Source organism: Pelodiscus sinensis, chromosome 3 (genome assembly GCF_049634645.1).
Source record: "Pelodiscus sinensis isolate JC-2024 chromosome 3, ASM4963464v1, whole genome shotgun sequence".
Lineage (NCBI taxonomy): Eukaryota > Metazoa > Chordata > Testudines > Trionychidae > Pelodiscus > Pelodiscus sinensis.
The window spans coordinates 55,140,530-55,157,251 of NC_134713.1; the positions used below are offsets into that span (position 1 = coordinate 55,140,530).

The 16,722-nt window shown below is 39.8% G+C and overlaps 1 protein-coding gene across 1 annotated transcript in view; it reads right to left on the reverse strand.

The window, feature by feature from the left end:
- COL12A1 (collagen type XII alpha 1 chain) overlaps nucleotides 1–16,722 on the reverse strand; it is a 153,126-nt gene that overhangs the window by 14,128 nt on the left and 122,276 nt on the right. The window contains 9 exon segments of the mRNA XM_014577982.3: nucleotides 2,729–2,800; nucleotides 3,822–3,875; nucleotides 6,495–6,548; nucleotides 8,339–8,392; nucleotides 10,095–10,190; nucleotides 10,821–10,874; nucleotides 12,663–12,749; nucleotides 13,469–13,546; nucleotides 15,291–15,440. Coding sequence (XP_014433468.2) covers nucleotides 2,729–2,800; nucleotides 3,822–3,875; nucleotides 6,495–6,548; nucleotides 8,339–8,392; nucleotides 10,095–10,190; nucleotides 10,821–10,874; nucleotides 12,663–12,749; nucleotides 13,469–13,546; nucleotides 15,291–15,440 — 699 coding nt within the window.

The window sequence follows — 16,722 nt, forward strand, 5'->3', positions numbered from 1 at the left end:
TCCTACTTAGCAACATTCTGTTTAGAGTTCACTTTATTTTCTTTTAACACACAAAAATGTGCACTTCAGCCAACTGTTTGCCAGAATGTTGAGAGAAAGCGGCTGCTGCCACCAGTCTAGTTTGTTGACATCCTGTGATGAGGAGCCGCTTGGGGTGAGTGGGAGGAAATGTTAGCTGTTGTTTTATCTGGGATTCTTCTGAGCCGTGGGGTGAAGGCTGGAATTGTGGCAAGATTCTGCAGCTGAGAAAGGATAAGCCAAGAAATTGGAGCTATCTTTACTGTAAATAACAATGGGACCCAAATGCTCTCCCGAGAAGATCTTCTCCTATTCTTGCGCGTCTCCTCAGGACCATTCTCTCCTTCATGAGGTCCCATCTGGGATCTCTGCCCAGAAGGGGAAAGTAAGTAGTCAGAGCTCCATCACACATACTGTGCAATCCTCCTTTAAAGAGGGTCCCAGAGTTAGCACAGCATGCTAAGTTGCTAGAAGCATCTCTCCATTGGATTTCTTAATTGTTAACAGTTAACAGATGACATAGTGCTATTATTCTTTTCTTCTGATTCAACCCTATTGTCTGTTACTGATATAAAATCCCATTTTTCTTTTCCTTTGGGAGTAGCACATTATCAAGGTGGAACTTTGAAGAGCTATAAAAACTCAATGCTTCAGAGAACAGCTTGATTTAGTACTAATGTTAATCTGCTAAGGAACTTCTGTTATCCACTCAAATTTGTAATGTTTGCAAGAGCTGCAATAATTCATTTATTAGCTAAAACTGAGGTTACTATATTATAATCCTGATGTCTACACTCATGATCAATATGTAGGAAGCCTGAGATCTCCATATAATTTGCATTTAACTTTATATACTTTTGGCATCAGGTCATAATATTAGATTCTATTTGCATCTTTTTTAGTAAAGGCCCAGTCTCCTGCTACCCATATTTACACTAAGCTTACATTTACACTGCAACACTATTTCAAAATAACTAGCCCTATTCTGAAATAACCTAGTCCGCATATACACAGCAGGCAGTTATTTCAAAATAGTGTCAAAATGCTGTCAAGCTGGAGGACTTCTTACTCTGACCCCTGTAACCCTCACTGTATGAGGAATAAGGGAAGTCGGAGGAAGAGTGCTCTCTTTCGAAATAAGTGCTGTGTAGATGCTCCCTATTTCTAAATAAGATATACAATTGACATAGCTCAATTTATGTAGCTTACTTCAATTTAAGCTCTGCTGTGCAGATGCACGTTAAGTGGTATCTAACACCACATACCACTCAACATGAGCAAAAATGACAAGATAAGAGTCCTAAGAGGTTATTTGTTCCTTGAGTTCAGCAACAGCAGCAGGCAGGTGATCAGTTTTCTCATGGACCTGCAGTTACAAATACAAGGCAGGCCTGGACTTCATTTCAGATCTCAGCAGGCTGTACATGGCTCTTGGGCTGCACCTTTGGCACTTCTAATGCAAAACATAAACTTCAATGTCGAACTCCCGTCTACCATGAGTCTCACAAAACATCTGCACAAAGCATGAGCCAGAATTCCTGCTGGGATCTGTTCTGAAAACATCTGAAATAGTAGATGTAATATCATGCAGTGTCGCTTCACAAGAAAGTGGGAAATTTGAAGCAAATTATACTTTTAAGTGGCATGAACTTGGGGATTAGCATTTATAAGTACTTAAATCATACTTGTACTTTCTGCATTTATATAGATATGGCTAGATTAAGGTTATTTCTGTATAAATCAGGGCATAGGTAGCCTCTCTTCTTTTGAGTGCCTGTCCAAGGACAAACACAATGTTGGCTTTTGTGCTTCTGGCCTGCACCAATGGCAGAAGCAAAAATAACAAAAGCACTTTATTCAAAGCATTGGACAGGTGAACTAATGAATCCTCACAATCTCCCCAGCAAGCTAGTAGGTAAGGTAGCACTAATTGTATTTTATAGAAGAAATCTGAAAGCTGAACTGACTTCCTGAGGCCTGGCAGCGATTGAGCAGGATTAGCATACATAGCCACTTAATTTTTTGTGCCCATGTGAATTCTGCCAGACCACATGGCCTAAGAACTATACACTCTGTAGAGAACTCTGCCCCTTTCCAAACTGGCTGCCAGGAGGGAATGAACACGGCACCTTTTTTGAGACATCACAGCTCCTGTTCTGGCTGATTCAGCTCAAATTTTTCCTGAGACCACGCAACTTCTGCTCCCTTCCTTCCAGCATGGGGCTATAGCTGTAAAAGCCTCAACAGAGCCCACAGGACTTAAATAATTTTTAAATCATGTTGTTAAATCACAAACATTTGCAAACCACCAGCGATCATATAACATTATCAAAGATTTTCCACCTTCAGCAACATACCACTCTTTACAAAAAACCCAACAATTTCCAGTAATTCTGCTGACCTAGCTCTTGGTGTTTACATAGTGTAGAAATATATGTCTTGGCACGTAGACACTGTGCTTTTTTTTTTTTTTTTTTTTTTTTTAAATGGAAACCAATGACCACAGTTTCCAGCCCCAACTATTAAAATGAACAGAAAGATGGACTATAAAATGCAATTGTTTAAAAATTAGGGTTGTGGCCTTAGCTCAGCTTCAATGTATTGACTGAACATACGTGAACCAAGTAGCTTAAAGCCAGGATAAGTCCCATATTTATCTGCAGCCAGAGTATGTTACAAATGATACAGTAATTGTAAATCATTTTCTCACTTGTGGCCCACGATCTCCTGGTTTCCCTGGTTTTCCACTTGGACCTGCTACTCCTGGAACTCCTGGGGCACCCTAAAACAGAAAGTCAGACAAAGGAAGGCTAAGACAGAAGGTTAGAGTCTAAGTGCAACTGGTGCAGAAATCAGCCACCATGGGTACTTCTATGCTGCACAAAACAAACAAAACCCTGTGGCAGCAAGTCTCAGAGCTTGGGTCAACTGACTTGGGCTCTTGGGGTGAGTCTCTGAGCCCAAGCAGGAATATCTACACTGCTATTTTTCACACTGTAACGCGAGGCGAGAGAGCCCCGGTCATATTACAGCAGGTTGTTGTTTGCAAGGTAGACATACCCATTGCACATAAGTGGACAGTGACATTTAAAAGAAAATTATTCTTATTCCTAACATAGAGTCAGAATTTCAATGGCATTTAGGTGCTTACAGATGCAGATAGGCACCTACTAGGATTTTCAAAAGTACTAAGGTGCCATAAGGTTTTTTTTTTTTTTAATTCAAGGGTTTCCTGAATAGTGATCATATGATTTGGCCTAATAGTAGTTCTCTAATTTGTGCAGAAGTCATGACCAGGGGCCCACAGCATTAACCTAAGTGATTTTAGACCAGGAGCCCAAGTGTAGACCAGCACATTGTGCAACACAGTCACTAATACATGCAATAAAGTTCAATATTTTTAACTTATCATGACTACTCAAATATTCTACTTGTCCTGAAGTGTTAATTTGTCATAATTACTTGATCTATAATTACATGATCCACTTCCTCTATATTATTTTCTAATCCAACAATAATTAAGAAATAAGTAAGCTAACGAAAGCCAGTTGAGTAACACCACTGTGAAAACAGAATCAAGCCCTACTAGTGTGTCTGTTTCATTTTTAAAAATATAATTTGCATGTTGGAAATAATTCCCTGTTTTCCTCTTTCCAAGAGTTTTCAACATCATAATTTTCATTTGATTTTTTTTCTAATATGATAAAGGATTCGTTCGATAGAATTCAAAACCAGCATAGTGGAATTCTCTCACTTTTGGGTTGTAACTTTTGGTTCATTCTATGCTGAAGCTTTATATTTACCGCTGATCCAGGTGGGCCTCTGGGTCCTGTGGCACCATCTTTTCCCGTGAAACCCTATTCCAAAAATGAAAATATTTACAGATTATTAAAGACAGGCCTAAGGCTTCAGCAATCTTTATTTAAAATTAGTGACCCTTAAAGCTATGTATAATGGCACTATTCATAATTAATGCTAATATATATGTCAAGCCCAATAATTTAATGTGTCAGTTATTTAAATCTGCACCACTGGTAATGCCAGTTAAATATGTAATTGGCACGGCTTTACCCAAATTGAGAGAGCCTCAGGCTGCTTAGGGTGGAGTGTCTGTCTCTCAAAAGCAGCAATATAATGATTAAAAATCTGCGACCTCCTTCGCAGAGGTGGAAATAGAGGCTCAGCCCAAAGTGACTGATGAGCTCAGTCATAAAAAAGAAAGGGACCTAGTAGCACACAGATTCTTCCTTCTTGGTGTTCTCCCCAAGCACTAGGCAATGGGTGAATGGGAATGTCCTACTTGGATAAGTTAAGAAACTCTGAAACCTATCTCTACTGATCAGAGGCAGGATCCACCAAACTGTTTTATCCCCTGCAAGGAGAAGAACTCATACCCATTCCCTGTTGTCTTCTTCTATTATCAGCCTATTGTGGTGCCTAGTCTCTTTTCTACCTTTGGAACCATTAGCTCTTCCTTCATTGGGAGTTTTGCATTCATGAGATCTTTTTCCTATAGCAGCTCTCGCAACACAACAAAACAATAGGAAAGTGTAAACACACATCCAACCCCATTTTTACAAAGCAAAGCCCTGCTCATGGAGAGGATTAAGCAAAGAACAAGAAGCTTCTGGGTGCTGTTGGAAGCAGTTTCTGGGTGGTGTTGAGAAGTCCCACCTAAACAGCCTTACAGCAGTTCTCTTACGGGTATTAAGAGAATACTAATTGTCTAAGAGAATACTAAGCTCCTTGAAGACCTGGCTGGTCACATGGTGCCTGTTCTCCCTGTTGATGGCTACCAAACCCCATTAAGGATCAGCTAGAAACATGCATCAAATACCAAACATTTTATAAATACCTGCTTTTTGTATGTAGGCAGTTGCTCTAATTGCCATGGGGACTTAGCCATTGTGAAAAGGGATGAGAATTAAGCTTTGTCTACACTATCAAGTTTTTTCATCAAAAACTGCCTTTTGGTGACAAAACAGTAAGAGCATTCACCCTGCAATGTGACTTTTGTTGGGAAAAAAAAACAGTTTTGGCAACAAAAAACTTCCACCCCTGTGAAAGACTTTTGTCTTTCCCCCACCATTCATTATCAACAAAGAGCCAGTGTAGACTCTGCTGTTTGTTTTGTTGTCAGAACTGGCTTCCACCAGTATCCCACAATGCCTGCCTTGATGACTTTTCTCAGTGTTTTGATCTCTGCTGTCCTGTACGTATGCGCCCCTCCCCTTTCAAAGCTCTGGGAAATATCTGGCAGCTGAGTGAGCTGTTCCATTTGGGAAACAAACAAAGAACAAATCATTGGAATGCTTCTGGTCTGTCCTGTACTAGGAACACAGCAGTAGGCACACAGCTGCTGCGGGAGGAGGGCTGGAGAGACCGCTGTGGTGCTTTGGCATTCCTCAGCCCAGAAAGCTCACAAAGCTAGGCATGATGCTGTGGGAGAACTTGGGAGGGAATCCCAAGAAGTGGGATCAGCTCTGCCTTCCCACATCACTGCACTGTGGGATGCTTACCCACATAGCTTTGCTCTATCTGTGGACAGTGTGCTAACTTTGTGGCCATGAAATGTCAACTATGGGAGGCAGAAAAACTGGTTTGACCAGTTTTTCCTTTTGGCAATTTTTGCATGTCGACCGCATTTTTGTTGTCAAACCTTCCCAGAACAGACATAGCCTAAGGGTACGTCTAGACTACATGCCTCTGGCGACAGAGGCATGTAGATTAGGCTACCCGACACAGTAAAATCAGCTGTTTGTCAGCTGATCAGCTGTTTGTCGGCTCAGCGCGGCAGCCATGTAAATGTAAATGAAGCGGCGATTATTTAAATCGCCACTTCATTTTACTGTGTCGGGTAGCCTAATCTACATGCCTCTGTCGCCAGAGGCATGTAGTCTAGACGTACCCTAAGACTGCATGACTGCAAACAGGAAGGAAGGGATTGCAACAAGTTGACAAGACAATCTCTTTATCTCAATAGAGTCTTTGCTGGGAAGAAATCTGAGAATCCCTGATTTAAAGTAAAGCTGTTAACTCCCAGCGACCAGAGGTCAAGTATAAAGGGATAAATCCTATCTTCACAGTGAATTTTGCACAAGTACATCCTAGTGTTGTGGACATGTCATTTCATATGGGTTCCCTAACAATAGGAGACAGAATGTGGGAGGGGACCAGAATATCAGCAGGGTCAGAAGAACCCTGCTCAGTGGTGTCTGAGGGCCCAATCCAGTCAGTCAAAAGTAGCCTATGCAAAAGTTATGTATCTGCTTTAAGGCCCAATGAGGAAATTTTTCCTCCCCACAATCTTCTTGGTCCCCACTCGTCATCTTTTTTGAGTCTCATTGGACTCTGGGTAGAGGACTTGATCCTAAAAAAGGAAGAAGCTGAAAAATAGAAAGCAATGCTGGAGTTCCATGTGCTATAGAACGGAGCATAGTTTGTGCCGTTAACACTGTAGACAGAAGAGACCTTACCCTGTCACCTGGTGGTCCCACTGGGCCAGGTGGGCCAGGCAAACCTGGGGTTCCCTATAGAAAAAACAAAATAAGGAATTCAGCTAAGATAAAACAAGTTCTTTTGCTATACTAAATACATATATATTTGTATATATATATACATACACACATGTGTTTTAACTTCCAAACTATTTTGATATGGCTTTTTGTCAACATATAAAAAATAAAATGAATCCTTTTGGCAGAGATCAGCTGTATTTTAACAATGCAATGCACTTTATTATTTACCACATTTTTTCACACTTCCCTTGAAAAAACATTCTTTACATTTTCAGTCCTGTTACCAGAATATGCATTTTTATAGCCTTTTTCAGTCATAGCTTACAAATGTTGGCTAGTTATTAAACATTTGGTATTAAACCAGGGGTGGGCAAAATAAGGCCAAAACATTTCTCTCTGGCCCACCGAGCTGCTCAGCAGAGCATACACATTTACAGCTGGCAGCGTGTGTTCTGTAGCCGAGCTGCTCCCAGGATTCGCCTGCTAGCTGTGCAGAGTGGGGGAGGTGAGTGGGGACAGGAAGGGAGTGCTGAAATCAGAGTGTGCCCCTGCCTCTGTACCCCATCTCTGCAGAGCATGGGTCAGAGAGAGGGAGACAGAGTCAGCAGAGCTGCTCCAATATGAAGCAGGTTGGTAAGTGACTCAGAGATGTGCAAAGCAGGGGAGAGGGAGACAACAAAGCAGGACAGATTTCCCTTAGAGACCATGTGGTTTCTCTCAGAAACTCACACAACAGCAGCCAGCACACACACGCCCAGTCTGTGCCACATGCACACTGCACATACACGCTCAATCTGTCTCTACACACAGTGTCTCTTTCACAATCTCACACTCTGTATCTCATTGTAGCCCACAGCCCCACTCCTTCTGCAAGAGGCCCTACTCCCTTTGGGGGGCCCAGAGCTGGCTCACAACCACATACCAAAATTTGTGAATGTTGCCCACCCCTGTATTAAACTCTGGTTACAAGATAATCTTCTGTCAATTCAGTGGTTGTGAAGAGCATGAGTTACAGCTTCTTTTATTTAACCCCTTTTCCCATTCATGCTAGTCTCCTCCTGTTCTATTTTATAATGAGCTTCTGCCATATCCAGTACATGTCATGCTCTTTCTTTCTTAGTATTGTATTTTCTGTGTCAAGAAGAAACACTGAAGGTGGTTACAGAAAACTTCATGAGAAGTGAGGACACTCCACACCTGCCAGGGCCTCAGCACTTGACAGGATCAGGCCCAGAATTACAAAAATTAGATTTGTCTTCTTCCCCATTTCAGGCATTTTCTATTGCTTGAGTGTAATACAAATAGTATAGAAAATAAAGTCTCTATGTGGCATACCAACCTCAAATTACACAAAGGATTTCTATTTATGTAAATACACGGGCAAATTGAAGCCCAAATAGCAACAATATACATCTGACCCACAGCTGTCAAAAAAATCATAGAGCCAAAATTCCCCCTGAAAACAAATTCCTAAAAAAGACAATAGGAGTGTTCTTGATATTTGATTATTCTATACATTCTTAGCTGTTCTCTTCAAAACCCAATCCCATTTTCAACTTGGAATCACTGCCATATGTACAACTACAAACAAGCTCAATTTAACATGTATTTCTCTATTTACTTATTTTGTCTAATTCACATTTTTATACAGTTTTATATTTGCTATATTTCAGATTGCTAATGTTATCCAGCACATGTCCTACGAAATATGTAAGAAGCACAAAATTTCTACAACACTCAAGAGTTGCATTAAAAGTGTCCATGCATCACTGTGGCATAAATAACATAAAAAAATAACTTACTGATCGCCCTGGTAGCCCTGGTTCTCCAGCATCACCTTTCATTCCTTGGCGACCCTATAATCATCACAATTGTCATTAGGAGCACAATTACATAACTCAGAATTGACATTACAATGTTTAGTTACCGAAACAATTTCATTAATGACAAGTTCCAAGCAATAAGTTTCTTCAGTGTTTTCATACTTCATCTTTCAAATTGCCTGGGACAAAACATTTATCACATTCCACAAACACAAGGAATGCATTTAGCCTTCCATGCTGCTTGGCATCCACAGGCCATCCTGATGAAGATTTTCCTTCAAGCATACACAAAAAATCCTATATTGACCTCCAAACTCTTCCATTTGGTCCCTTCCTAAAGGGAATGTGGATCTAATTTGTGCCATCCTGTGTTTTTGGTTTTCTGTTTTGAATTAGGCCACTTGTAAATCTATCAGACAGAAAAGATGAATTGCCTAATGAATGTAACGTGTGTTTTCCCATTAGAAGCCAATTTTACTAATTATTCCTAATCAGGAATATTCATTTAGTCATACAGCTTGTTGCAACATTCCATAAATCCCTAATATACTTCCATAAAAACCAGCAAGTTAAGACAGAAAAAGATCTTCTCTGGCAGACTACATGCAGAAGTGACCAAGGGTAGACGATAGGGGTATCAGGACGCTATGTGGTCATTTAGGGCTGCATTCTGCACTCAGAACAGTGTGAATCTTGGGAAAGTCCACTGATATTAGAGTTACTTTAGATGTTCATTCATGCAAACTAAATCAGAGGTTGGCTCTTATTAATTCATACAGTGGTGTCAGCATGCACAACTGTATACAAGGTAGGAACAGCACCACCAACCCACCAAAAGAACACAAGGCCAAGCTTTCAAACACTGATGCCCCAATTTAAGCACCCATTACCTGCTTTACACTGGTGATTTAGTTACCTAAAGGAAGAAGTTAGGTGCCTAAATCAGCATAGAAGTGCACAAATCTGTGGAAATGCTTACCTATGACTTCAGGTGTTTAATTCTCAACATCCAACTTTGAAAATTTGAGTGTCAAGGTACAGCTACATTGCAGGCTTATTTCAAAATAAGCTATTCTGGAAGAAATACTCTGAAATAGCTTATTTCAAAATAGCACGTCTATACTGTAGGGAAGCCTCAAAATTAGTCTGAGGCAGGCTTCCCTAATGTGGACATGCTACCTCAATTTAGAGCCCCAGGAGGCACTGGGGAGTAATTACTCTGAATGGCCTTGGGGAGGACCTATTTCAAAATAACAGCAGTGGAGCATTCACACTACTGCTATTCCAAAATAGCTATTTCGGAACAGGCGTTATTCCTCATGGAACGAGGTTTACAGAAGTCTGAATAAGCTGTCCATTATTTCGAATTTATTTCAAAATAATGGAATTGCTGTGTAGAAGCTTGCATTGTTCTTTCAGAATAACGGCCGTTATTCCAAAATAATGCTTCTGTGTAGACGCAACCTTAGAGTGTGAAGGTATAGAAAAGCAGTAAGATAAAGCAACGCAACACATCTCACACCACTTCACTTATAATCCCCAAGACAGTTGTACCTGTAACACTCAGGATAAGACAATGTGATATGTTAAAGGCAATCAATTTCAAACATTACCGAGCATCAGGGCAAGAAAAAAAAAAACCATGATGGTCAGAGGGTTCTGGAGACCACTGCCATGATGTAACAGTTCTCTGCCTCTACACAGTTTCACACACAGATATAGAATGGTTACTCACTGGTTCTCCTGGAATTGAAAGTCCATTGATCCCTTGTGGGCCTGGTGGACCCTGAGGACCCGGTGGACCTGCATCACCCGGAAGACCAGGTGGCCCCTTAAAACAACAAAATTAAAAGATATTTAGAACATGGTTTCTTCCTAGAATTGCATCTAGAGCATTCATACGGACATGGGCCAGGCCATCAGCACAGGAATAATGGATACTTGAATAACATTTGAACTTGCAAATCTTTATTCAAGCAGTACTTCCGCCATTATCCACGGAAGAGCTGATCCTGCCCCCCTAGAAACGAACTGCAGGCTCAAGCCAAGAAACAAGACACATTAGGCAACATTAATAGAGATGGGATATCCACTATTTTTGGAGGGGAGTGTGCCTCAGAGAGTGTCTACCTGCCTCCCCTCACCCTCTAGTGCCTCCCCAGAGAAGGGGAACCATGAGGCAGAGTTGGCATTCCCAACCTTCCATGTCTCCTACTACTGATACACATGATCTGGCTCCCCTATGCAAGAAGCAGAGCACAATGGGATCCTAGGAAATATAGACAAGATACACATCCTGTTTCCCAACATTTTTCTATACAAATAACATGCAGACTTATCCTTAATCAGAAAACATTTAAATTTTGATACTTTGTGATATTAGTTTACTGTGGACTTTAACATCCAAAATTTAATGCGGTGAGCATATAAACTTATAAATGCATTCCAGAGAGACACTTACGGAAGGTCCAGTCAAACCTCTTTCACCTCTAGGCCCTTTAGTGCCTGGACCACCCTAAAACAGACATTTGAAAAGAAAGATGAATGTACACAGTGGGGGAAGGAGAGTAAAGATGCAAAATATCCATCTTCACAATAAAACTGACTTGTTGAGTCAAGGTTTCAAGCAAGAACAAAACTTTGATATGAACAGATCTTGACATGGCTGGTATTCAAAGGAGCACTAAAACAGGAGTAAGAGCTGCATCAGATCCCAAGTAAATCAAATCAGCAACAACCTCACTAATCTAGAAGACCCATGTTGATGCTCAGGAAACAGGGAATTTATGCTCTCCAAGCAGCTTTCGGTGGATTATTCACTCCATTAGTCTCCATACAGAGATCACAGAAATATTAGTGACTGGGGTTTGTAGCAGCCCCTGAGAACCAGCTTCTGAAGGATTGAAAAGAACTAACAGGGGTCAAATAGGCAAAGAAGGTTGGGAGTAGGAGAGGATCTCAGTGTTGCCTTCAAAGTACTATACTATTTGGAGAAATGGCCCATATGCCTATTGCAACTGACAGCTCAGTCTGAAGCTGTTTATTATCTGGGATTACTATTTGGATCCCTCGAGCTCTCTGAAACTCAAGGTACAGAGGTGGAAATGTTCTGAGCATATCTCCAGGCCTCTCTGGCATCATCTGCAAAGACTCAGCAGGAATCACAGATGCAGGAGGAGCAATCACTCCAGGGCAGCCGGAAGGTTTGCACCCCACTTAGGAAACCAGGTTGCCCTCTGTGATTGTGAAATCAGGTTGAGTCATAAAACTCCATCCAGCTCTACTCATTTCATGTTTTGGTACTTTCGAGAGGTCTTTGAAAGACTGTTTGAAAGGGCCCACATTTCTGCAGATACCTAAGCCAGTCTTAAGGGAACTATCAAAAAACACCATCAGAGTTCTCTGGAAAAAACATCGGTAAAATAAAAGAAGGGAGCTCAGCATGTAAATTTACCACAGTGCCAGCTCAACTCCCATATGGTTAGGAATCAATATGATAATCCAGGCTTTTCTTGTACCCATTAAGAAATCAATTGTACTACATAGTGGACCTTGAACTCCATTTATAGGGAAAGGGTATTGTTTAATACATTGCACAGAAAAACTTCTATGTCTAGTTAGAATGAATCTTATATTCTTATTTGAAAGTAATGGCATAACTGACTGGAGCTGTACAGCCTGTTCTGGCTTTGTAGATACAAAGGCTATAAGTGCCTTCCTTAAACACAGCCATGTAATACTTCTATTAGATCACTCAGCTCCATCCCTCCAGAACCCTGGGATGGAGTCTGGCAGCACTGAACTCCTTGAAGTCAATTGGATGGGTTCTCTCTAGCCAATGGATGAGAAACTGGGAGGATCTTAGAGGGCTGTGAGTTCCTTCAAAATGAATGTCTTGCTCCATATGCAATCATATTGACCTCAGGGAGACTACTTAAGAACTAGGATACTATACAGAATAGGAAAAGGTGGCAAAGTCTGACATGTTTTAAACCACAAAAAAAGGAGCTGATAAATAGTGTCATGAATCTAGTGATCCCAACTTTCTTCCTTGTTGATATTTCTACATTTCACAAAACCACCACGCAGTATGGCACTCGGGGGCACAGCTGGCTTTTCTATGTCATAAAGAAACACCGGGAGATCAAATGTAAGCATTCTGTGCACTTTAACAGAGCTCTATGGAACTGCTTATTTGATTTCTGCCATTACTCTTTACTCTCAAAATAAGGACATTTTGAGAAAAACTTCCTTTAAGTTTAAAAAAAACCCAGACAATTGCTCTGTATTAATAAATCCTTACAGAAGGTCCAGGAGGTCCCGGGGGTCCCACGCTGTCTTGTGTACATGTACATGCATTTGGGAGAGCTGGGCATTTTGCTTCATCCCTCTGAAAATTCAAGCACAATCATTTCACTCTCTTTAAAAGGAATGTATTAAAAGCTGGTGGTGTTTTTCCCCACAACAAAAATAAAAACAATGTCCATTACCCAAGAAAAAACTCTTTTTGAATTATATCAAAATTCAAGAGAAAAAAAAGTAATTTGCAAGATTTCCTACTGTTTTTTTAAAATTTGTTCTTAGTTTATTTCCTCTAGGATTTTCTTAAGGCAATGGAATATTTACAATAGCAGAGAGGCAGGAACAAACATTGGTGCACAATCTTACTTGTGTTCTATATGCTCTAATTCAAAATCCACTACTATTCCCTCACCAAGATAGAAATTATTGCTTTGGAGAATCAACAAACACAGTCAAAAATAAATGGGATTTTTTTAAAGCTCAATCATACAACTGATTTAACACAAATGAATGTGGGCATAATATACATAAGAGCAAGGGAGTTAATTTTTATTGAAAAATCGAATATATTTTTGACACTGTGTGATAATTGTCTCTCATCATTCTTGAGCCAAATTATTTCAGAACATTCTGACCCTATTTTTTTCCCACAGAAGACTTTGAAATATGGAGCTTGGCATTGCCAGCTTTGACAGTTGTGATTTAGACAGACTGTTGGTATGAAGCATAATAGCTGGTTAATATGAAAGTTGTCAAGTCTTTTATGAATACTATTTCCTGAATAAGATCTGGCTCACTTATACTTACCATTGAAGGAAGGTCACAGCATTTATCACGGCTAGTCCAAACAGCATTGCATACCATGTCAAAACTCTGGATTTCAAACTGTAAAACAAAGGAAATTTCTTTCATATTCTTTTATTCCTTGCAGCATTAATTAGAAAAGTTTCAAGAGAGAAGTAACCTAATATTAATATATTAAAGAATGAAGAGTCTACAGGATGCTCCATTTTGCACACAGTTAATATACTTCAACTTTACACAGCCATTTTTATAAGAATAAAAGAAAAAATGCCAAAAAATATAACGCTTTTCATTAATGCCAAGATTTACCTCAAGGACTAATGCTCCTGTTGACCTCCTGCTCCGTTCTGGAGCAAAAAGATAACTGAATACACAAATATTTCACAACACTTAATAAAGAATGCAGTTGCTACATCTGCTAAAGACTCAGATATCAACTTAGAATTTAGCCTAAGACTATCTGGACTAGCTTTAAGGACTGCAATCATTGGGTTGTACATAACCCAAATCCATGTGCAAAACTGACATCAGGGGAAATTTTTCAGCAGGAAAACAGAAAGGTAGAATATTGCCCTTAGATGGGGCTGCAGGATGAAAGTTTCCTGTCTTTCACCTATGGTGCCCTAATCCTGTAACCTAATCCCATGTTCTCACTAGAAACCCATTAGTGCCTGCATATAAAAAGGTTAGACTGATGAATTAAGGCTCTTATGAAGCCCAAAAAGTAGTACTGATTATCCCCTAACTATATAGTGAGCCCATTGTACTAGGACAACTGACATGGCTTTCATTGCAGCAGCAGTCATTCACCATAGATTGTATAGCCAAAGGGACTACTGTGATTATTTAGACTAACCTCCTGTAACAGCCATAGGACTTCCCAGAATTAATTGCTCTTTGAAGAAGAGCAAATATTTTAGGGAAAAACAACAACCAATCTTGATTTTAAAAGTGCCAGCAATAAGTTGTTCCAATGGCTAGTTATCCTCACCTTTAAAATATTTGCACTTTATATACAGTCTGAATTCATCTAGCTTCATCTTCCACCCATTGTGACTTGTTAGATCTTTTTCTACTACAACAGAGTCCTTAAATATCAAATTTCTCATATTTGTTCTTGCAGCAATGTTCCCTCTAAACTGTGCTGTAATACAGCTTCACGGGTGATTAATCAGTCTCACCCCGTCAGTCAATTCTGGGGTCAGTCAATTCTGGGCATGGAGCCCTGAGCCTCTGACTGGGAGGGGCTGATAAATCACCTGTGAAGTTGTGTTGCTGCACAGCTAGGCTACACTGCAGCCTTTTGTCCGCAGAGACAATGCAAATTAAGTGCTCATTAGCATGTCTCATGCTGTCATTTGCATATTCTCTGCTGATGCTTTTTGCGGAAGAGGTTTTTGCGCAAAAACAAGCAGTGTAGACGGGGACGTTTTGGGCAAAAACCTCCTTTTGTGCAAGATCCTGTATACCTCCTTTTTTGAGGCATAAGGAGTCTTGCTCAAAAGGGGATTTTTGAGCAAAATGGCCCCGTCTACACTGCTTGTTTTTGCACAAAAACCTCTTCCACAAAAAGCATTGGCAGAGAATATGACATCCCGACACATGCTAATGAGCATTTTATTTGCATTGTCTCTGCCAACAAAAGGCTGCAGTGTAGACCTAGTCCTAGAGGGAACACTGTCTTGCAGTACAAAAAAGTGTACTAGATCTGGTGCCACAACTGGTGTTTTACTGGTCCATTCAAGTCCTTTCATTGAGAAAATCAATGTTTATACAGAAATAATTATGTTTTGAGTTAAGAAACAAATACAAGTTTATTGCTTACCGTTGCTGATTTCCGATCACCTTTCAACAGTTTTCCAAGTACTTCATAACCATCAGTTGTGATATTTCCAGCCTCCTTAATTGGTTTCTCTATTACTTCACTACAATCAACGTAAATCTTAACACTTGTTGGGGTTACAACAATATGAACCTTAAAAAAAAAGGTTTAAAAATAGCAATGTAACTAAAAGCATGTGAATATACTTGACTTTTAATGATGTTTAGCTTTTTATGTATTTTCATATTATTTTTATTCCCTTTCCAGAACCTAGTTTCTAAAGGGGGAAAGTGCTAATTTCAGGAAAGTAGAGCACATATTGGCTGTTTTATAATAAGTCGAAAAATTGGTAAAATGAATAAACGAGTAAAATCAAGAAATAAAAGAATAGCATAATTTAAACCATAGAACTACCACAATCTATTGACACGAGTTTTAAAAGCTTGAATAAAAATGTTCTAAGACGGTAGGAAAGAAGTTAATGAAGAACAGAACTGAAAGAAATGAACGTAATGAATATTGCTGTAAGAGCTGGGACCACACAAGAGTTTTATGAGTCTGCTACTAATGTGTAACTAACAGATCTAATCTGATAGCTGAGACAATAGATTGTTATAGATCTGGATATCCAGTGTTCATGTCATACAGATGAGTCAGTCAAGGTAATGTCGTTACAAGACAACTCTGGTGAAGGGAGAAGAAAGGATTGGTGAAAAGGGGAACAAAAACCAACAAACATATCAAATGCACCAGAGAACAGAAAAGTGGAAAGAAGAAAAAAAGGAAAAGTAGGAGAAAGAAGAATGACCAAAAGAAATGAAATATAGGAGCAAAGGAAACAAGGCTATGGTGAAAGGAGAATGAAGTCTGTTATGAAAATCAGAGGTAATTAAAGGTAAAGAAGCAATATATGTAAAACATGTTGTTTTGTCCTGCTGTGACTGTACAGGGTTAAATACCCAGATTGTGAATGAATAAAATGAAAGAATGCCCCGCCTCCAAAATATTCAGTCCTTTACAGCTTGAATTCCCTCAGTCACTATGTTTATCTATGGATCAGAGGGGTCAAGCACTGCACCAACAGTAAAGGGGACACAAGAATCAGGAAACAAGTGACACACAGATGAGCTATCAGAAACACGCTCCTTTTTTGTTTCAAGTTGAGTTACTCTTGAATGTTTCTGTAACCTACTGGAGGGCTTGCTGATCACAAAGATGATTTGCCCACTGACTTCTTACTTATATCTGAAGTTTTGCCTATTTACCGAATTTGGCCAATACTGGCCAGAGGCCCATAAGTTTACTCATGACCCAGAGCAATAGAAAGGTTTCACAGGTCCCACATAACTCTGCCTGTTAAATGTTTACAGTTTAGGAGTGCTAAGAAGTAGACAATTCTTAAAGTATATCCTATTTATGTTCCAATTTTCCTCTT